Raw genomic sequence first — 23,922 nt, 5'->3', positions numbered from 1 at the left:
TCAGGAGATCGGGACCATCCTGGCTAACACGGTGAAACCCTGTTTCTACTAAAAAAGTACAAAAAAATTAGCCTGGCGTGGTGGCGGGTACCTGTAGTCCCATCTACTCGGGAGGCTGAGGCAGGAGAATCGCGTGAACCCGGGAGGTGGAACTTGCGGTGAGCCGAGACGGCGCCACTGCACTCCAGCCTGGGCGACAGAGCGAGACTGTCTCAAAAAAAAAAAAAAAAAAAAAAAAAAAATTTTTTTTCAATCTCTACTTCTACATTTCTAGGATTGGAGCCCTTACTTTTGTAAATGAAGCCTGTTTTATCACCAGATAAGAGTTCCTATGTCATAGCTTTTGTAACTCACTCTTTTAACTTTTGTAACTCATCTCATTTCTAAGCCACACCAAAAATGGGCTGCTTTCCCTCATGGCATCCCTCACTGTGTTGTATGTAAGACTTACTCCTCAGGTTTTGCAGTCATTCCTCTTCCAGCATAGTTTTCAGCTTCTCTACTGTTCCACTCTATTTATAAACACAACTCAGTTTTTTCAGAAATTAATTTATTACCAAAGCTGATTGCCAAAGTTATACAGCATCTTCTGCAGTGTGAGGACTCATCTAGTATTAATGCAGTCCAAGGATCATAGTTTTCTTCAGTGTCATCACTGTGAACTCATATTAGTCTTGTCAGCCAAACCAAACCCAATCAAAACATTAATGTTTGGGAGTTTTGAATTTTTAAAAAATTTAAACTCATGTTATCCATGCCTTCTTGTTCTGTCTGTAATGTGCAATTATAAAAAGTTTTAAAATAGTTGCATGAGCTTTTGTTTATCTTTGTTAAATTTTATGTTTAATCTTTCATGCTAGCCTGTTGAGATTATTTTAAATTGCAAATTTTTTAGTCCTTTTTTCTTTTTGCTCTTACTACTGTTTTTAATTTATACACAATAATTGTACACATTTTGGAGGCAGAGTGTGCTATATCATACATGGATACAATATGTGATGATCAAATCAGAATAATTAGTATATCTGTCACCTCAAACATTTATCATTTACTTTATGTTGAAAACATTTACAAATTTGATTCTTTTATTTGATATATTGGGTGTCTCTTTAGCCTTTGGTCTGAAATTCAATAAGCACATATTTTCATTCTTCTATTCACAAAGTTGTAGAATGTTCAATCTAAAAAGTACCTAAAATATCATAAAATTCAGCTCCCTCATTTTAGGATGAGGAAACTTGGGTTCAGACGGGATAAATAACTCTCTCGTGGTTACACAACTCATTAACAGAAAATTATGACCATCCTAAAAGATGGATTGGTAGCAAGTCTGTGAACCAAGACTGAGACACATATAATCACCAGTAATACTTGGTGGGTGCTAGAATATTGAACAATATGCTTGGGGTACAATTGTCCCACTATATCTGAACATGCATTATTCTCCATTATTTCCACAGGTACTGACATATCTTAACAAAATCTAACAGACCTTTCACACTGTCAGATGAAGAAGTAAAGTTGCCTTGGAATGACTTTTTAGTGAACCATACTGTCTACTTGTAATAAAAGATATTCATTTCTAAGTAATTAGTAAAATTATTTATATACATCAGTTTATTTTCTAGTTTCTCCTTTCCATAGTCTTTTTGAAAAATCAAAACATTTTCCCACTTCCATTCCTCCAATATTTCTGTTTTATTCAATAAATCAAAATAAGTAATATATTTAAACGCAAACAAACTCAGCCATCTGAAATTTTTAATTGTACCTAAATAACAAATGAGCCAACAAGGCTATTTAGAAAATGAGAGAAAACTTTCATGCTATTGTTAAAACCAAGCGTATGTGTAGCTTTAAATGCTTTTATTGGAAGAGAGGGAGAATAAAGGATGAATAATTGAATGAATGAACGGAAGTATTCAACCTTGGAAAACACAAGGAAAAGAAATAACAAAAATATATATAAATTAGAATATAGAGAAAAATTATTTGAAATAAATTGAAGTGATTCTTTCACAAAAGTATAGCTAAGCATCTAATAAGATTTTATTGCAGAAAAAGTGAAAAAAACAAATATTAGATATTATCAAATCTAAAAAATAAATATAGAGGAAGAAAGGAGATAAACTAGAATATTGTAAATACTTAGATCCGGGAGGGAAAAGGTTGTGGAGAATTTTTATAGAGGTGATAATGTGATAATGGTTTTTTAAAAGCTTCAGAAAGTTTATAGAAATGTGATAAAAACAGGCCATGACTGGCAACTGCGAAGGCATTGGAGGCCCTAGAAGCTCTTTCAGTAGAGTGCGGGTCAGAAAGCCAGGCTGCAAGACATCAAGTGGGCAATAAACATCTAGGAAGAGATAGCTAAAATCACCTGTTTTCATTCACAGTGTAGCCTGGGATTTCTTCACCTGCTTGTGAGGAACCAAAAATAGAAATTAATGCAAAACTTACTTTTTAAATATGTTATATTTGATTATTTTAAAGTTGGAATATCAGATACTGTGTTGGTCTTAAGAACATTTTATGAGGTAATTCGTAGTTTTGTTTTTTTAACATTTATATACTAGTATACTTGCAACTTTGTCCTATAGATGCCCATGCAGTATGATGGCATGAATTAACACAACACAGAAATTGAGATCAGTTGACTGTGTTCTCTGCTAACTTTGTATAGTAATGCTTCTCATTAGAAGAGAAACCAGTGTTTAAAAACTGAAGATAAGCTCAACAATGAATTCAGGTCAGAATAGGGTGCTGGTACAGGTATTTTGAGGAGATTCTTGGATCTTCAGAAAGTTCACCTATTGGTACTGACTGAACTTGTTAAATGAGATTGTGCCAAAAGTCAGTTCCTGGCAGAATTTTAAAATAATCTCTCCTAAACAGTATTATTTTTAATAACAGTAGATAGACAATAGTAATGAAAGACTTCAATTATACAAAATTGGTTACTCATTAGATTTGCTATTCAATGTCTTGTTAACTCCAAATTCCTCTTGCTGTATATTATTCAACACTATTAACACATTGCACTCCATCTTTTATCTAATCTAATCTAATCCCCGCTGTCCATCAGATCTCTGACAACTACGTTAATTTTCATTAATTTAGCACACATGACTTAGTCATACACATCACAGCCATTAATAATTGTTGGAAGTTGTTTAATATTTCACATGAAGAATTCTACTGCTCATATTTCAGTTCTAAATTAGATAACTTTGGTATAAAACTGTTATGCCTAGAAAACAGACAAGCTCTGGACAGATTGCTTTCTCTGTATGACTTACAATTGCTTATATCCGGAAGACACATAATCACCTTCAATTGTTGTTTTGAAAAAAAAAAAAACATTCTTCTAGAAGCTGTGGGTACTGAATGAGGGAGAACATGGTTAAAAACAAAACAAAACAAAATGTTCAAAAAAAGAAAACAGTGCTCATCCCCTTTTAAGAGCTATTCACATGAAAAATTGCTCCTCATAAACTTGATCTATATGTTTTCATGGTTATTAGTAGTAATGAAGATGCATTAACCATACTCTCTTGATAATGCTCTAGCACTTTGTTAGTACTTTTATCAACATATAAATTTTACAACTGGCAATATGGGAATTCTGACTAGTACATTTTTGTGTATAAAAAAGGGTAACAACATTATAACTTCTTCATATCTGGGAATTATGAATCCTGACTTGCAAACAAGCAAAACTAAAATGCAGCAGAACTTCAGTACCATGATAGCTTTTCTTTATACTGTCACTCACAGGAAATGGGAATGTATGCAGGCTGCTGAGTGGAATATAATGCCAGAGGTGAATGCCTAGTTAATCCAGAATTTATGAGTTTTTTTCATTTCATTCATTCTTTTTTCTCAATAAGCATACATTGAGTGCCTTCTCTGTTGCCAACCTATGGTAAATGTAAATTAAGAATGCTCTACTTCACTAGGAAGCATCTAAAAAATGAAAGTAAGTGGTGCATAATCACTTTATATCCTTATCTCCATTAGGAAACATTATTTTAAATAATTTTTAGAAGGACATTTAAATAGCTCAATTCCTTAAAGATGAAACTTGATGCCAAAGGAACCATTTGAAATTTTTTTTCACATTTCATTGAGTTATAATGAATAGATCTTTCTTTTATAAAGCTGAATTTCATATTTTAAATTTGATTTGTCCTACCTCCAAAGCAATGTAAGTCTCTAATACCTAGCCCATAACATTAGCTAGTAACAGAGAAAACTTTATGGAAGGAAGAAGTCTAGTGTTCTTTCCTTTTTATTATAGAACTATGGATCTGTTCTGTTTTACAGCAACATCTAGTAGTGCAAGGATATAGCTGTCATATTAAAAGTAGAATTGCCATGTAAGTGCTGACAGCTAGATCTGGGAGAAAGAAATTATAATAAAAATCAAGTTAATTAAAATCAAATAAGTAGATCTCTTAAAGTTGATTTTCAATTTTCCATTTTTATGAAAAAAGCAAAATGTGAGCTATTTCATTTATATTAATGATTTGGGCAATAAAAACACAAACTTCAATATTGTCATGGAGCTGGACTCCCCTTTACAACTAAAATCGTCTATAATCATAACTGGTCTTCAAGATAATAGCCCTGAGATACTGCAGGATTCTGAGTCATTTGGGAATTGTTCATCTAACAAATGTTAACTTGGTGTCCTCTATTTGCCAGGCACAGTTATAATACAGGTGCTGGCCACGAGACAAAATTTGAGAGAGAGAGTAGTGGTTAAGGGAGTTGATAGCTGCTGAGAGCTAGAGTCAAGTAAGAATAGACCTTTGGATCTGCAATGTGAAGTCATTGGTGACCTTGAGGAATGGCTTTAGGGCAATGGCACAGCTGGAGCTTAGTGGACCAAAGACTGAGGAAGCAGAAGCTTCCTTAATACACCTTGAAAAAACATGTTATAAGTAAAGAAAGAAATGGGATGGTAACTTGAAGGGAACAAGGGTTCAGTAGAGAATTTAGTATACATATACATGTACTCACCATGGTTGTATGCTAATGGAAATGATACAGTAAAGAAGGAGAAAATGATGATGCAGGAGAGGAGGATGCAGGAATAACAATCTCTGAAGGTCAGAGGAGATGGGATTCAAAGCACAAATGGAGAGTCTGATCTTCCACTGTGGCAGGTGAAAAGATGGACTATGGGTAGATGCTGCTACCATTTAACAAATATTATTGATAAAGTACCTATGATGTACCAGACAATGGCAATATAATAGTTAACAAAAGAGACAAAAATTCTTGCCCTCATGAAACTTGTATTTGAATGGGAATTGGAAGAGGTGAACAAATGATAACCAAATAAATACATGAAATATATAGTATGTCAGATGATGAAAAGTACTATCGAGGAAAATAAACCAGGTAAGTGGAGGAGGAGGATACGGAGCGCTGGGGCAGAGAATAAGGATAGATTACAATTGCAGAGAACTGGGCACTTGACATAACTTTTAGGAATTTACTTCGTGACTGTCAGACACATTTATTTTCAAAATCGTATTAAATTTGGCCTAGTACCCATGTGCCGGGGCTGGTGAGAAATCTACTCTTAGCTTTGTTTCATAGATGCCCCCTCCTGTGAGGACCCCAGGACTTGCCTAGCCTCTCCTTTATAGTCCAATCACAGGTTTTAAGCATATATTTATTTATGTGATTATTTGATTAATATATTCTTCTGTACTAGACTAGAAGCTCCAGGAAGGGAACAGTGTCTATTTTGGGCAATTATATTCTCATAACCCAGCAGTGTTGGCTCTATTTGTTGAATGAATGAATGAAAAGTAAATAAGACTGTTTTCCATAAGCTATGTTTTTAAGAATCTCATTATTTTATTATTCTGTAGTAACTTTAAATTTTCACTTTTCACTTTGTATAGCTGGTCTAGTAAATGACCTTTTTCAAAGCAGACAAGGTGTGCTTTTATACCAATTAATTATGTGAAATAGAATCATCCTCTAAGTGTAAATAATGCCTCTCCATTTCTTTTTTTAACAGGACCAATGCCAAAGGTGCTCCCCTGAATATAAATAAGGTGTCTAATAGCCTGATTAATTTTGGAAGAAAGTTGATTTCCCCAGCAATGGCTCCAGGCAGTGCAGGTGGCCCTGTACCTGGAGGCAACAGCAGTAGCTCCTCCTCCGTTGTGATTCCTACCAGGACCTCAGCAGAGGCCCCAAGGCATCACTTGCAACAGCAACAGCAACAGCAACAGCAACAGCAGCAGCAGAGGCTGATGAAATCAGAAAGCATGCCTGTACAATTGAACAAAGGTAGGAGAAATTACTAGTAAATCCAAAGAAAACATTCACTATGTAGCCTGGGATTTCTTCACCTGCCTGTGAGGAACCAACCTCCTAGAATAGAAGTTAATGCAAAACTTACTTTTTTAATGTTATATTTGATTCTTTTAAAGTTGGAATGTTAGAGTTAGTCTTAAGAATATTTTATGAGGTCATTTTTTTTTAACATTTATATCCTAGTATACTTGCAACTTTGTCCTGTAGGTGCCCATGCAGTATGATGGCATGAATTAACACAACACAGAAATTGAGACCAGTTGGCTGTGTTCTCTGCTAACTTTGTATAGTAATGCTTCTCACTAGAAGAGAATTCAAAATGAGAAGTTCCAGTACCATGGGGCTCCACTATCACAGCATTCATTGGTGCGTTGCAGTTGTTTTGAGGAAGTGGGCCACTAGGCTTGCAGTGTCTCACCCAGCTGCTTCACTTCTAAGGAATACAAACCGGAATCTTAAGCAGTGGGGAGAGAGAAACTAAACAAAACTTCAAGCAGCCAAAGTAAGTGTATGAGTCCATAAACTAAAAGTTAGAACCACAGAACGTTAGAGCAGAGGAAACCTGGGAGATCATCCAATCCTTATCCTCCACTCAAGGGCACTGCTGTTGGTAGCACATTTTCTGCTGGGACTCAGGTAAGCTCATTTCTGTTTCAGGGCCTTTCCGGAGCTTCACCTCCCTCATGTTTTGTATTCATAAGAGAGCACTTCAGGTTCTTACTCTGATCCTTTGCACTCTTATTTTCACCTATTTTTGAAGAGTCATAACGTATTAGGTCCCCCTTTTCATAAGAAATTGGAAACAGCTACATTTATTCTCAGTAGTAGGACTCTGCTAACTGTACTCTAGAAGCAAGAAGTTGTAACTTGATGGCAAAAAATATTTAAAAAGCAATTCTAAGACCTCACAAGCAGTCTGGGGCCACTTAGTGTCAGAGCAAACATCCTGACCCAAGTATCATTCATGTCTTAAAGGGATCCCTCTGTTATATCAGTGCTCAATATAAATTAGTGTTGACAATAACATGAGTAATATTGTCAGTAAGAAGATTTTAAAACTATGTTCCATATACTCTGTTTAAGGAGATTACATTCAAAATTAGTTTCTAATTTTACATAATGCCATTTAAATTGGTAAACTTATGTTAAATGGACTTTCTTCCCCAATGATATAAATGTTGAGTATTATTCAATGAGTGTGCAGACTCATGCACACACACATGCGCGTCTGTATTCCTCTATTGATTACCTCATGTTATCCTTCTATTCAGTTTTTATTTGCCTATGTAAAATACTAGATTTTATATAACTAGTATTTAAATTTTTATGAGAATATTCAATTTACGATGCATAAGAATATCTCGGGCGTGGTGGTTCACACAAGTAATCCCAGCACTTTGGGAGGCCGAAGTAGATCACGAGGTCAAGAGATAGAAACCATCCTGCCCAACATGGTGAAACTCCATGTCTACTAAAAATACAAAAATTAGCTGGGCACGGTGGCGCACACCTGTAGTCCCAGCTACTCAGGAGGCTGAGGCAGGAGAATCGTTTGAACCTGAGAGGCGGAGGTTGCAGTGAGCCGAAATCGCGCCGCTGCACTCCAGCCTGACGACAGAGCCAGACTGTGTCTCAAAAAAAAAGAATATCTTATTGAAAATTACATTCTTTTCTTTTTAACGTAGAGCTGTCACACATGATTTTTTTTAAAAAAGAGACCAAATCATTAGCACGTTGTAAATGTATTTTAATGCCAGGAGATATGCCCATTTCCAGAATGGAAATGAATGTTATTTTACACACTTCTTAATTGTACGGTTTTATTGTTTTAAACAAATAAGATTTCAATATTGCTTTGATAACAAGCCATAGTCAGTTGTAATTCTAACTGATGGCAGGCAAATGAGTCAGAGAATCTCTTAATGTTGTAGCTTAAATTTTCTGAGGAACTAAGCCAAATGACTAGAAATATAAAGTTGTGTCTCCAAGGAAATGTCAAGTATTAATATCACAGTAAGTGAGAAAGGAAGTGCATGGAGATGGAACAATTGATGAAAACCAAGTCCCCAGTTATAAGGAGACAACAGAGCACTTAAGCAAAGTATTTGGAACATGATTATCACTAGGGCATTTTAACTGATCCCTGTGCTGAAAGGAAGTAGCCTTGTTTGGCAGCCCTTCTATATTTGTACTTGTGGTTTGTTCTTCTCATGTCAGTCGACCAAAAACAAAAACTTGTTTACCTTCAGATTAATTACAAATGTTCCTGCTAATGCCTCTTCCCGCACAAAGGTTTGGATAAAACAAAAGGCAAAGAGAACAGTTTATAGAAGTAGAAGATAGTGTAGTTTGCTGCTCTTCTCTATTCATCCATTGATGAGCCCTAAGCAACACCCTGAAGCTCCCTGACCCTCTTGTTTCCTCACCCTGAAATAAGAGATCTGGGCTAATCCCTGGAGAGTCTCCCATCTCTAGAAATCTATGGTTGTTTTGGTAGAGCATGTATTGATTAACTCTACAGTGAAGAATACTTCTCCAACATTGGTTCTTTATGCTGGTGTTTCCCACATGTATCCTGCTGTGCTGTCACACTGACAAAGCTGCAAGCCTATCACCTGGTCCCATAGATCAGTGAACACAATATTTAGCCTGTCAGGAGGCTTGTGTTGCGAAGTGATTTCTATCTTAGAACAGAGTCATCTACTTTAATGCCTTTGAGGAAAGATAATGTAATAGTCTTTTTAGTGTACTCTGCTGGAAAATTTGAAAGTTATGTTGAAAAATGGTTGTTTATAAAGATGAAACTGTTTATGGTTTTCATAATCAGTTAACTTTCAATTACTTGTGCTTATATGCTTATATAGGGGGACAGTTGTGTTTGTAATCCAAACTCACATGTGTTGCTTGAAGTACATTGTGTAGTTTGTCTATGCGTTGGGGTAGGATAGTGAAGGAGCAGCCCAGATGTTCCCTGTAATTTTTTTGGTGATATTTAATGTTAAAATGAGTGGTCAGTCTCTAAATATACATTAATAAGTGTTCTAGAAGCAGCAGAGTAAAACAGGTAGCAGGCACAGAATTGAAAATCTCCTTCAAATATACAGAAAGTAGGCACACCATTTATCAGTGAATTTAGAGTTCACGTATTATGAAAATCTGGGGCCCATTTCCACTAAAAGCTATTTATCGCTTGTTTGTGGTATGTTCCTATTTATAGATTTTATTTCAATTATAGGAGACTAAATGTGTGTACTGTTAATTGATGATGATGGTATAATTGCAACTTAGCAGTTTCCAGATTAGCTGGCCATACTATAAGTCATAGTGGTCAGAACACTGAGGATATGTCATTTAACTCAAAAGTTGATTTTTTTTTTTACTACTGTATATATTATATAAAAGCTCAAGGGGAAACAAGTCAATTAATCATAAATGATCATGCATAGAAAATATGATGCTTTTTTAAAATGCTTTTTTCTTTAGCTTGTTAGTCTGAAAATAGCATAGGCCTTCAGATGGTGATATATCCAGAGAATGATTCTGTTAACAGTGACTATGCTTAGTGGTGAACTTTGTCATCCAGGAAGGAAATCAAAGAACCAAAAAGTCTTCCTTCCAAATGTTAGTGCACCTCAGGTTCTTCATGAGATTTCCTGTTATGCTCCTTTTCCTTTCTTATGTTCTTAAAATGCACTTGGTTGTTTTTTTTTTTTTTTTTTTTCCTGTTTCCTTTGTCTATATTTTAAATTGCTTTTTGAATTTGAACATGTCATTATTTTAAGCACTTACTATGAGTCCAATTTGTAAATGAAATCTTGCCTATAATAAGTATATCAAGTTAAGGGTATGCAGTTCACAGATTTATTTTTACATGTTGACATTTATAAGTACATGTGGTAACTTAAGAAATCTTTTCATTACTTAATATGAAATTAGAACTTATTTAGGTCTTTATCTTATCACTGAAGAAGTTGGTTTCAAGTTTAGTTAAAATAAATTTTGTCTGATATAGGAGGAAATCAATTTCAAAAGAATGCCTATTTTAAACAAATGACATATAACTTAATTTTGGATGAAAGAGAAAATATAAAATCACACTAATATTTGTAGCATCATGAAATATGCTCAGCAAAATCTTTTGACTGCTGAAGTTTCCTATACTCTAGTTGAAACTTGTGTTTTTTTTAAGAAAACAAACACAAAACATTCCTAGGAAACATGCTTTTAAAATTATTTTCTTTAAAATATTTTATGTTAATTTTCTAAGCTTGTGCATTATTTTGTTTTGTACTATATTTTAGTAATTTGATTAAAGTATTAGAACATTCAGTAGAAAAGAAAAGTGAAGTTGATTATTTCCTTTTTATGAAATCTAATTATTTTTTCTTATGAAATCCAGGCGATGTAGTTACAGGAAGCGATGCTCAGGTTTCTGTTCCTGTCCAGACTCTAACTGACCTCCAAGGTACAGTTACCATAACAACATAGTGTTTCTTTTTCTTTGCCTACAATATTATCATTGCCTACTCCAAAACTCCATTTTTCTTTTTGCCTACCCTCCATTCATATTGTTTTCAATTCACTACCATTGTTCAGCCACTGAGTGGCACTATTGTTTAGAACAAAAGTCCCCTCTCATGTCATACCTTCGTGATGCCGAATATGGCTGTGATGTGGGTTTTCTATTAAGTGTGCACAAGCCTCTTTGCAAAATAAGATTCACCCTATATTTTGTGGTTATTATAACATACTATACTTTGTGTGCCAGCTCACACTGAGGTGTTCTTTTTGTTATACTGGTGATCTGTGACAGTATTTGACCAATTAGTTCTGAAATTGGAACACCTTATGTGCTATAATTAGCCGGAAATACTTATATTTTACCTGAAATAATTACAACCTGATTTTGAAATGCTTTTAAGTATTGCCTTTGAATTATGAATTCTATTAACACAAAGTACAGTTTAGCAGATCTTCATATATGGTAACTGGCAATGGTTTTTAAAAAAGAATGTTTAAATATCATATCCATTTGTTCAAAATATAGAAAAAAAATGTAGTTTTAAATACAAAAGTGATCATCTACCTCCTATGCAATTTTAAAGCATATAAATATTTAAAGTGGCTGCATTAATCTTTTATTATGCAGTCTTTTAGATGAAATATGCCATAGAGAGGATTTCCGTGTTAAATGGAAGCCTGGAGTAACTTTAAGAATCTTCTATTCAAATTCAGACTAAAATGATAGCGGTATTAATTAAAATCCGTATCATGTTTTTGTTAATTTAAAATATCCATATAGTCATGCTAGTAGTATTAAAATACTGTTTTAATAATGATATGTCCTCATATTATCAATTTTTTGGGGGGGGGAACAGAGAAGAATGGGTTGTGATTAAGAGATTGATGTATTGGGTTAACTTAAAAAACAAAAACCCACCATGTTGTGGCAATAGAGAAGTAAGCTTTCACTTCTGTATATAGTTCTGTGTGTCTCACAGGCATAGTTTCTGGAGGTATTCTGGTAATTGAACCAGATGAACTTCAAGGGCTTTTCTAACTCAGGGATTCCATGAAGAGCTGTTCATTCTTGCTGTCTGTTGAATGATGTACATAATAAAGGAGTATGATAGATAGCATGGACAAGAGGAAAGGCAGATAATGTCTACGTGATTTCTCTTTAGCTTTGCACTTAGATTAATATAAATGTGATCGTCTGATATGGAGAGAATTTACAAGACTTAAATTTATTTTCTAAAATTAAATTCTGAGCCCCATAGACAACTTTTTAACATGTGTTTTGTTGTCCCAGCGTTAATTGCTACAGAGTAGGTCTTTGGCTTCTCTGCAAGACATGGGATATGAAGCCCAACTTATACCTGTGGAAAGAAAAGCTGAGGGTTGGCTTGCTTATTTTGACTTCTGCTTCTATGCGATTGATAAATCCAGTTTTTTTCCTACAAACCAGCGCCACAGCAGTAATGTAACTGTTTAACTAGAACTTCAAAGAGGGAGGTTATATTGCTTTGTTCATATACCTTGTGTTATATAAGTAGAATTATCTCATTCATTTATTCAACAAGTATTTATGGAGTGCCTGCTGCTGTGTCAAGCTCTGTTTTCATTGGTCCCTTGGCTTTCCCTACAGCTTTACCTGGTCATTTGGGCATTACCTTTGCTTTAGATGACCCAGTTAAGACTACATAGTCGGGCACCAGCTCTTTTACTAGATACCCTATTCAGAATTGCCTCTGCCTCCTATACCATAGCAGAGATTGTATCAGTCTGATAAGGAAAGTTCCAGCAACTTTAATAGATGTGAATCACAAATAAATAGTTTTTAGTCTGTAGTAATGATTTTGACAATGATAGACAATGAGAGTACACCTACCTAATTTGGGGAAGTCACTTTTCGTCTTCCTCAACGTATTCCCTGAAAAGCATCAAGAAGCAAAGGGAAGTAGAAGTAAACCAAAATAGTGGTAGCAGCAAAAAAAAATTCTATCTATGCTTAATATAATCAGTGTCAAGGAATTAAACTAATTAGACTTTCCCAAGTGTCTTTTTTCAAAGCAATGAAGTAAATTTCAAGAAATAAAGTAAATATCAATACTTTTGATGATTCCTTGATTATAGGTAGTCTTTTTAATGAAATTTTATGTCTGTATCTTTGACTTTTAACACAGCAGTTACATGGGCTTTTATTTTTTAAGAAAAGCCTGAATATAAAGTGAGATTCTATAATTTAAATCAATAAGTAATTTTAAAGAATTATTCAAAATTTCATTTTATATCTTGCAGTGTAGGTGCAATCACACACCAAAAAAAAAAAAAAAGCCACAGCAAACTTTGTTTATCAAAGACTTAACTCAGTGAGGTTCTTCAAAATTAGTTTTAGAAATTGCATACTTACCCCAGAAACCTTTGTCAAGAGATATTTACAAATTTATACACACACACACACACACGACACATGTTATTTTTAAAGAGAATCTCGAATTTGTAACAACAGAAGTACAGTCAGCCCTCTGTATCCATGGGTTTCACATCTCTGGATTCAGCCAACTACAGGTCAAAAATATTCAGAAAAAAAATGAGTCTCCACTGAACATGTCCAGACATTTTTCTTATAATTCCCTAGACAATATGGTATAACCACCATTTACATAGCATTTACATTGTATTAGGTATCATAAATAATTCAGAGATGACTTAAAGTATAAGGGAGGATATGTATACATTATATGAAAATAGTACTGCCATTTTATATAAGAGACTATGGCATCCTTGGATTTTGGTATCCACAGCAGGCCTGAAACCAATCTCCCATGGATACTGAGGGATGACTAGATTTAGGTATTAACATATAATGTACCTTTAGGAAAGAAATACAGATTTTTAAAATAATTTCCATAGGCATCTTTAAAAATATATTTGTATGTATACGTTTGTGTTATGGATGTAAATATGCACATACATACACACAGATATCTATAACATCAAATTGTCTTAAATATAAAAAGGTTAAAAAAGAAAGTTCCGTCCAGGTAACCACTGTTGATATTCTTAAGGTAAAACTAAAATATATGACATTAGATGATTCCAATTAATTAAAGGTACTACATGAAAAATGGGGTGGGGGGAATCTCCATTTTCTCCTCCCACCTTTCTGCCAGCCCATTTCCCCAAGGGTAACCATTGTTAAGTTTCTTATGATTTCTACCAGGAGAAAAAATTACATATTAAATTGAGGCATAATGTGGGAGTCACATTAATGTGGTAAGAGCTCACTTGTTTGGAGGTGACTTTCTCTCTGGCCCATCAAGAAGACTGACAAAAATGTCCCAGTGTAAATGAAAAGCAGCAAGTTGGTAGAACAAGGAGAGGGGTATCAAGTCAACCGGGGTAGAACAGAGTAATGACAAGAAAAAGAGACAGCTTCCACTCACAAGAGTGAGGGAAGAGACCAAAAAACCAAAAAATGGTCCTTATAGATGGCACTATATTGATTGGCTGCTCTGGTTATTGTTGAGATGTGATGGACCTGAAGCACAACAAGTATTTCCATTATGTTCAGTATAATCACTTTAAGGCAGAGAAATAGATGTAAAATGAATTTTGGGAAGTGTCGGTTAGCTAGAAAATGCATTTTTGTGGAACATCTATTCCAGAAGACATTGAATAAATGAGTTGCTTTTGGACTGAAAACAAGATCAGAATTTACCCTTTACTTTCAAAAGGCCTCATTCCATTTTGCTTTAATCTAATTTTAGGTCACATTTACATCATCCCACGTGGCACAACCCTTATGAGAGGGGGAGGGTGGTACAGTTTTGTCTAGCATGGGCTCTGGAGTCAAGCCTGAGTTTGAATTCAGGCTCCATCGCTGCCTTGCTGGATGACCTGGGGAAGTTACTTAACCTCTTACTTGTAAAGAGTGAATAAGAGCAGCTGCTTCAAGGTTTGTTGCTGGACATCACCACAGCACCTGTTGCATAGTGAGAGCTCTAGGGTGCTACCTGCTCAGGTAGTGGTAATGATAGCACCATTATGTGCTTTCCTCAAATACCTCTCTGACTCTCAGAATCAAATAATTAAGGAGCTCATTCCACACATCTATCTTTTCTTAATTATTACTTCTGATATTCTAAAGACACATGTTTGCATGCAGGTACCCAATCCAACAGTGTTTGACTTTAGTGGTCAGGCTAGAGAATGTCTATTCCAGGGGCTTCAAGTACAACCTGCGTCTATTCACTCTTGTGACAGCAAGATGCATGTCTTTAATTAGTAGACATTAGCCTTTTTGCTGTCTTATCACTCAGGTCTGCAAGGAAACAAACTGTTACTATATAGGGACCAGATGCCTCATTGTCTTGGTCACTATATAAAGTCAAGGTTATCCCCTTTCTGTGGCCACAGAACAGGGGTTTTCAGGCTTTTCCCTTTCTGCTCATCTAGGCTATACCTTCCCAGCAAGGCACCCCATAGATGACCTGGCCTCCTGAACATTTTGCCTTTGGGTGTCCAGTGTCCACCTTCCTCAGCTGACCTCAGGTGTACTGGGGTTCTACCTGTCTGTTTAGTAACATACCCAACCCCTTTTCTTATTTGCATCAAATTTAGGAAGAGAAAATCCATGAAAATATTATTCATGGGACATAGTAGGAGCTCAGTAAGCATTATTTTTCCTTCCTCTTTCCTTCTCTCCCAGCCGTTTTGCAGTCAGGAATCTCCACTGATGCCTATGAAGCTCATTCAGTCATTTTAGGCTCTTGACAAGTTACCTCCATTGACATAGAGCACACAGGGCACACTACTTTTATTGAGTGTTTCAGAGAGAGAAAGAGAATGAATGGAGGAAATAAGATAGCTATACACAGCTATATCTCATTCAAACAGTAACTTTGTGCAACTTACAAAAAAAAAAGATAACTTCTTCTGTGCAGATAGATGTGTAGCTCACACCAGGGCACATGACTTAATAAGCAGACTGTGGCCTGGATTTCAGTTGCTCTGCCAGGCAGTCTTATGTGACACATATATGATGGCTCTATACCTAGTGCCAGTTAGTTGAAATCTGTGGGAAATCATTGAGAAGTGCAGCCAGTGTCCTACCAGGAGAGGTTTCAACAGGAGAATAATCCTATCAAGAGAGAACCTGTGAATCCACAATTCAAAGTATTGCATATTAAACTATGTGCTCTAGATTTGGAAACCATCTCTATGCCTTCCACTAGACATGGTTTATGTCTACGGAGAGCATATGTTAGAGACCACACTAAACCCTTTACATTATCATTTAGGACACACAACCACTGGCAGATGAGAACTGTGGCCAGTGGAGGGTCAGTGACTTGTTCAAGGCCGTACAACTAGATAGCAACCGAGTTCAGACTCAATCCTAGCTGTGTTGACCCACCAGATATTGGCTTGGGGAATTCTACCCTGTAAACATCTCTCAAATCTACCACCACAGCCTCAGTTTAAGCCCATAATCTCTTGCCTGAACCAATGCAACAGATGGTTCACTCAACCAAGCCCTTATAATCCTCACTCAATTTTCTGGCCTAAAATCTGTAGTAACTGCCATCAACCACCAATGAAATAAAGGCCAGATCCCTTAACATGAGAATAAGGAGCTCTTGATCTGTCAGACCCTTGATCTGGCCTCATCTTCCCTCTATCCTCCACTCCCCAGGACTGGATGACCAAGAGGGAAACTAAGCTCATGTTTAGTGTACCAGCAACTTGGTTTTTTCTTAAAAAAACAAACAAAACGACAACAACTTTAATTTTAGGTTCAGTGGTACATGTGCAGGCTTGTTACATAGGTAAACGTGTGGCATGGGGGTTTGCTATACAGATTATTTCATCACCCAGGTACTAAAGCCTAGTACCCAGTAGTTATTTTTTTTTATCTTCTCCCTCCTCCCACCCTCCACATTCAAGTAAGCCCCAGTGTCTGTTGTTCTCCTCTTTGTGTCCACGTGTTCTCATGATTAGCTCCCACTTATAAGTGAGAACATGTGGTATTTGGTTTTCTGTTCCTGTGTTAGTTTGCTAAAGATAATGGCCTCCAGCTCCATCTATGTTCCTACAAAGAACGTGATGTTGTTTTTTATGGTTGTATAGAATTCCATGGTGTGTAATGGGGTACCTTCAACTTTAGAAAAAAATTAATATTTGATCCTCCCCCAGAAAATATTGAAATAATCATCAAATTTTTTGGAAAGCACTCTGTTCTTTTTACTTTGATATTGATATCATTTTCAGTTACATATTGATGGCAGGGAGCACCAAAGGTTTTAATCAGGCCCTGATTAAGCTAGATGTTCCTAGTACAATTCCTTTGAAAATACTGTGGTCTCCACTAGAAAGGACCCTCCCTGAGCCACCACTACCATTTCCTCTTTGAGTTTTAAGATCTAGCTCACACTCTTTAATTGTCTGAGACAAGATTGGACACTCCCCCTTTTGTGCACACACAGTGCTGTTATTTGTACTTCCGTGTTCGCTTTTGCTGCCTAGGGTTGTAGGTTAGTGTGTATACAAGTCTGTATTCCTTGTATGGCTATTTTGGGAGTTTCTTAAGAGCTTCTGTTACATTCATCCTTCCCTCCCCAGTGCTAGACAGAGCTTTCTTTAGGCATTTCATGAGATCCCTCTGCATAGGGCTCGTTCCCTGAGGTTTGGTCATGAATGAAAGACTACATACATGCATTAATACATGCACACCCTAGGTGGCTTAAGAATGAGCCTATATTTAATGTATTTAAGAACATCTTACAATGTAAAATAATTTTAAATAAATGTCATGGATCGGAAATCCTGAGAACCAAACTGAGAGAGATTCATAGTTAAGACATTTATTGGGCAGCATCCTCGAGATCAGTACTTGGGGAGTGAAAGAAGCAACATTGGCGGGGGAGAGCTAAACTGCTTCGCAGTTGCTGCTGGAACCCTCTGGGGCTGGGGTAGTCCTCTAGATTTTTCCACCTTGAGGCAAGGAGGCCAGCTTTTATTTGTCAACCAAACCAGTCACTGGATTGGAGTTAATTCCCAGGGAAGGGGCATGACCTTGGGCAAGGAAACTCTCTTCAGCTGCGGGCAGTTTCCAGCGAAGAACTCAGGAGAGCCATCAACAGCCAGCATTTCCAGCAGCTGGGGGAAATAAGTACCTTGGACCTGAAGAGGGAATTGGGCAGGGCCCCACAGCAGCATATTATAGAATGTGCCTCTAAGAATAGGCTTTAAATTTTAGTGCAACAAAAATGTTAAGTGCTGTTCCTCTCTTTGTCAAAACTAAAAAGAAGGTATGTAGAGAGCTTTGGAACCGCTGCGTAGCTTATGGGTTACAAGCTTGCTGAGAATACTGACCCCTCAGCTCAGGAGCTGTCCAGGGGAAGCCTGGATGAGCCCTTATCCATCTACCCCAGTGTGCCATACAAATGTGATCCGATTCTGTGCATACTAGATATGAAAAAGGCAGAGAAGTCTGATAGGGCATCCTTTTATCTTGAGGCAAGACTACTCCAGGTACCTGGGCTTTTCGTATGTATCTCTAGAGGAAATACAGTTGTCCCCCAGTATCTGGGGGGGATTGGTTCCAGGACCCCTGTGGATACCAAAATCCACATATACTCAAGTCTCTTTTATAAAATGGTATAGTGTTTTCATATAACCTATGCACATTTTCTTCTATCCTTCATCTCTAGATTACTTATAATAGCGAATACAGTGTAAATGCTATGTTATACTAAGTTTGCTGCTGTTGTTGTTGAGACAGGGTCCCACTCTGTTGCCCAGACTGGAGTGCAGTGGTGCAATCGTGGCTCACTGCAGCCTCTACCTCCTGGGCTCAAGTGATTGTCCCTCTTCAGCTTCCTGAGTAGGTGAGACCACAGGTGTGTGCCATCACACCTGGCTGATTTTTCATTTTTATTGTAGAAATGAGTGGACTACAGGCACACACCACCACTCTATCTCACAGTTTGGTTCTCACTATGTTGCCTAGGTTGGTCTCAAACTCCTGGGCTCAGGCAATCCTCCTGCCTTGGCCTCCCAGAGTGCTGGAATTACAGGTGGGAGGCACTTCACCCAGCCTGTTATACTGTATTTTTATTTGTCCTATTTGTGTTCTGTGGTTTGGTTGGTTGGTTTTTTGTTTTCTTTTGTTTTGTTTTGAGACTGATTCTCGCTCTGTCACCCAGACTGGAGTGCAGTGTTGCGCTCCTGGCTCACTGCAACCTCCACCTACCAGATTCAAGTGATTCTCGTGCCTCAGCTTGCTAATTTTTTTTTTTTTTTTTTTGAGATGGAGTTTCACTCTGTTGCTCAGGCTGGAGTGCAGTGACGCGATCTTGGCTCACTGCAAGCTCCTCCTCCCGAGTTCACGCCATTCTCCTTCCTCAGCCTCCCGAGAAGCTGGGACTACAAGTGCCCATCACCACGCCTGGCTAATTTTTTGTATTTTTGGTAGATATGGGGTTTCACCATGTTAGCCAGGATGGTCTCAATCTCCTGACCTCGTGATCCACCTGCCTCGGCCTCCCAAACTGCTGGGATTACAGGCGTGAGCCACTGCAACCGACCTGTATTTTTAATAGAGATGGGGTTTCACCATGTTGGCCAGGCTGGTCTCTAACTCCTGACCTCAAATGATCTGCCTGCCTTGGCCTCCCAAAGTGCTGGGATTACAGATGTGAGCCACCACGTCTGGCCTGTTATTTTTTATGTTTTATTTTATTTTTTGATATTTTTGATCCGTTGGTTAAATCTCCAGGTGTAGAACCTGCAGGCATGGACAGTAGACTGTGCTCTCCATCATCCCTTTGGGAACATGTTCTGGTGACTCCATTTTCTTAAGGGTCTGATGTTTATGTTCCCAGAGGGCACAAAAATATGTTAGTAAGCTAATTTTTATAATTGAGGAGAAACATATGTTTTTAATGTGAGATGTAGACCAGGTTCCTTATTAATACTAGCACCAATTTGAAATTTTATAGTTCGCAGATAAGTTTTGATAAGAGCTGATCTTAGTATTACCGCTGTAAAGGAAGTTTACTAAGCAGGATAATAGCTGCAAAAGAAACCTCTGGGTGTTGTTGCCCCTCAAGGGAACAAGTGCTTTCAAATTCTTTCTGGATGTTTAATTATTCTCATACCGTTAAGAATTGATAAGCTGCAGGCCGGGCGCGGTGGCTCAAGCCTGTAATCCCAGCACTTTGGGAGGCCGAGACGGGCGGATCACGAGGTCAGGAGATCGAGACCATCCTGGCTAATACGCTGAAACCCCGTCTCTACTAAAAAATACAAAAAAAACTAGCCGGGCGACGAGGCGGGCGCCTGTAGTCCCAGCCACTCGGGAGGCTGAGACAGGAGAATGGCGTGAACCCGGGAGGCGGAGCTTGCAGTGAGCTGAGAGCCGGCCACAGCACTCCAGCCTGGGCCGCAGAGCAAAACTCCGTCTCAAAAAAAAAAAAAGAATTGATAAGCTAACTTATTAAAGCAGGTATTCTAAAGATTTCTCCCAGACACATCATTGCTTTATTTTGTTACAATAGTCACAAAATATAATAACCTTCATGTCACAAAAAACATGACTGTTCATTAGTTTATACCCTTGCTGTCTAATATGGTATCCCATAGCCACATGTGGCCACTGAGCTCTTGAGATGTATGCTGTGAGTATAAAATATGCATTGCATTTTGAAGACTTAGTATGAAAAAATAAATGTAAAATTTGTCAATAATTTTTTATTTTGTCTTCATGTGAGGCTGATAATAGATTATTAAAATTAATTTTATCTTTACTTTTTAAGTGTGAATACTAACATAAAAATTACGTGTGTGGCTCACATTATATTTGTATTGAGCAGCACTGGTGTATATAATTATTTTCAGATATTCCAGATTGGACATCAGCAAACATTTATTGTAGCCCCACAATGTGCAGGCACTGTGCTAGCTTTTTTCCCAGGAGGTGAAACTGATAATGACCACACTTCGTGCCCTTAGTGAAATTTGTCTGTTGTAATATAAGCAGGAACACTAGTAATTGAATACAAGAAGCTTGACCATCAGATATTTTCTGTTCCTAGGAAAAGCCATTCATAAAATACACGTATCCTAGAAATTGGGTAGAAAGGCCTATTTCCAAAATTGTTTGTCATTTTGAAATAATAATTCATTGGAGTCATTCTTCAGGATTCAGAAATTTAAATTTAATTATATATTGGCATAGTCTTTCTTTTTTTGTTGTTTTGTTTTGTTTTGTTTTTTGAGACAGAGTCTTGCTCTGTTGTTACCCAGGCTGGAATGCAGTGGTGCAGTCTCAGCTCACTGCAACCTCTGCCTCCAGGGTGTTCCTGTTTCTTCCCAAGTAGCTGGGACTACAGGGTTCAAGCGATTTTCCTGATTCTGCTCAGTAGCTGGGTGTACAGGCACGCACCACTACGCCCAGCTAATTTATATATTTTTTGTAGTGACGGGGTTTCGCCAGGTCAGCCAAGCTGGTCTTGAACTCCTGACCTCAGGTGATCCACCCACCTTGGCCTCTCAGAGTGTTGGGATTACAGGCGTGAGCCACCACCACACCCAGCCAGCATAGGCTTTTAAGTTTGGACAAATCTGGGTTTAACTTATGATGTTTCTAGTGGTATTCATAACTGTGTTCTTGAGCAAGTGAATTAAAGCATCCAAGCCTCAATTTTCTCATACTTAACCATCTCACAATGTCATTAGTATTAAATGAAATAATATATGTAAAGGTCCAGATATACACATGGACAAATATTTTGCAAATTCACATTGCTGAAGTGTATTCTAATTTTCTGATTTTTTTGGGGGGGGGGGGGGGATAGGCAAACTAGGGAAATATGTATATAGAGAAGGTTGGAAAAAAATTAATAGTGCCCAGCTACGATGTATATAAAATCTAGAATCAAAGAAAAGGTTTTGGGTCTTAATATAATTTCAACATGAAAACAATTGATTTATACAAATCAGGAAAGCTTTTGAAGATTTTTATTTTATTATATTGTAATTTCTTTTGAATGGAAAAACTTTTCAACAGATTTTGATAGAATTTTACGTGCAAATTTCATATAATTAGATTTGTTATATAACGCCTTCCCCCCTTCAGAAAATGTTCAAGGCAACTAAATGTTGTAAGATTTAATAGATATAACTGCTTACAACGATTTTTTCATTTTGGAAGAAAATGAAAAAAGTTATAGTGGTCACCAAAATGCTAACTTTTTCTAGGAGTATAAAAAAATTTAATGCTTCTACCTGAAATTTTAGATTAATTCAGAAATTGAACTGTAATGTCAAATATTGAGAGTCTGGAGATCATAAGTAGAGTATAATATCACAGGAGTAATAAAGAAAATTTCCCCAAGCTGAAGAAAGAAATTGGCCTAGAGATGGAAGAAAAAAAAAATCCCATAAGCAGGATGAAAGTAAAAATGCCACACCCTAGGAACCCCATAAAAGATTTACAAAGCTTCAAGGAAACTCTAAAAGTTTCCAGAGAGAACAAACAAAAAGTTTGTTTATAAGATAATCATCAGATAGACATCAGATTTCTCACTGGTAAAACTGAAGGCCGGAAGACATTTGAGTTTGTTTTCAAAGTTCTGAGGAAAAGTTGTTTTGAACTGGAATCTTATTCTCAGCCAAGCTAACATTCAAATGGGAAGAAAAAAATAGACATTTGGGGACATGTAAGAATTTAGGTCTATCAACAGACCTGCTACCCCCTCCTCCCAAATATTTATTTTGTACACACACACATCCCATCACTTGTAAAGGTAAAATCATTTTTTTAAAGAACTCTTGAACTAAAAAGGAAATGTTTGAAAAGTACAAATGTAGAAGTTCATGATAATGATAGTGCCAAATACCAAAACCCTGAAAGACAGAGATAAAAGGCCACTCAGAAGAAATGCAGTTATCAGAAAACAAGAAAGACTGTAAAATATCTAAACATACAACTCAGGAAGATAGAAAGTGAACATCAAAATACAACTAAAGTAAGTAAAGGTATGAATAAGGATAAAAGAAAAGATGAACAGCACATAATAAAACAGATTACATGAGTGAACCAAAAGGTAGTTCTTTAAAAACAGTGAAGTAATCCAGTATTCAGTAAGTCTGATCAAGAATAAATGAGAGAAAAACACTAACACATTCAAAATAAGGATTGTGAAATAACTGAAGATACAGAAGAAGGATAAGTTGTTGTAAGAGACTACTACATACAACTTTGTAAGTTGAAAATGTAGACAAAGTTTTCTCTTGCTGAGGTAAAAATTACCACAAACTTTGTGATGTAAACAATACAAATTTATTTAACATTTCTCTAGGTCAAAAGTCTGAAACACATTTCTCTAGGCTAAAATCAAGGCTTCGGGAGGCTCTGGGGAAGAATCTGTTTCCTTGTTTATTTGCTATGTTGACAGAATTCAGTTCCTTTTAACTATAGGACCAAGGTCCTCATTCCTGTACTGTCTGTTAACTGAGACCCATTCCCAGCTTCTGGAAGATGACATATTCCCCGGTTTATGGCCCCATTTCTCCATCCTTAAGGCCAGCAACACCAGGCCAAGCCCCTCTCATGTTTGAACTTTCTCCTGTTTCTTGAGTTTGTTCTCTCTAGCTCATTCTTCTGCTTTCCTCTTCTACTTTAAGAACTCACAGGATTAGATTGTCCCACCATGATAACCCAAGATACTGTCTCCATCTCAACATCCTTAACCTTAATCACACCTGCAAAGTCTCTTCTGCCATGTAAGGTAACAAATTCATAGACTCTGGGAATTAAGGGCTTAGGCATTATTCTACCTCCCGTATGGCTTTTTAAAGGAAGATATGAATTATCCCAAGAAGAAGTAGAAATCCTTAATAAGGGAACAACAACAACAAAAAATCCCAAAAGTCATTACAGCAATTCCTTTAAAAAGTCACTAGCCCCTAGAGAGGGTTATAAGTCAATAAATAATCGAAACTTTGAAGAGATGAATAAATTCAGTTATATAAGCTTATAAAAAGAAGGATTTTTTTTTTTTTCATTTT

General features: G+C 36.8%; 1 protein-coding gene and 1 long non-coding RNA gene across 12 annotated transcripts in view; one reads left to right on the top strand and one right to left on the bottom strand.

Annotated features, from left to right (window-relative positions):
- The window catches only part of LOC108532115 (uncharacterized), a 59,705-nt gene extending 53,475 nt beyond the window's left edge, over positions 1–6,230 (bottom strand). Inside the window, exon 1 of the long non-coding RNA XR_001886359.1 lies at positions 6,157–6,230. This is a non-coding gene — a long non-coding RNA (uncharacterized LOC108532115). The remainder of the gene's footprint in view (positions 1–6,156) is intronic.
- TBC1D5 (TBC1 domain family member 5) overlaps positions 1–23,922 on the top strand; it is a 607,988-nt gene that overhangs the window by 512,717 nt on the left and 71,349 nt on the right. For 10 of the 11 annotated variants that reach the window (XM_017875878.1, XM_017875888.1, XM_017875889.1 and 7 more), the window contains 2 exons: positions 6,041–6,315; positions 10,742–10,807. In XM_017875878.1, the coding sequence (XP_017731367.1) occupies positions 6,041–6,315; positions 10,742–10,807 (341 nt within the window). The remainder of the gene's footprint in view (positions 1–6,040; positions 6,316–10,741; positions 10,808–23,922) is intronic. The other variant, XM_017875885.1, reaches the window with a different exon arrangement.

This window comes from Rhinopithecus bieti, unplaced genomic scaffold (genome assembly GCF_001698545.2).
Source record: "Rhinopithecus bieti isolate Rb0 unplaced genomic scaffold, ASM169854v2 scaffold_8220, whole genome shotgun sequence".
Taxonomy (NCBI): domain Eukaryota; kingdom Metazoa; phylum Chordata; class Mammalia; order Primates; family Cercopithecidae; genus Rhinopithecus; species Rhinopithecus bieti.
Note: the sequence above shows the minus strand (reverse complement) of the source record. Positions and strands in the feature narration are given on the sequence as shown.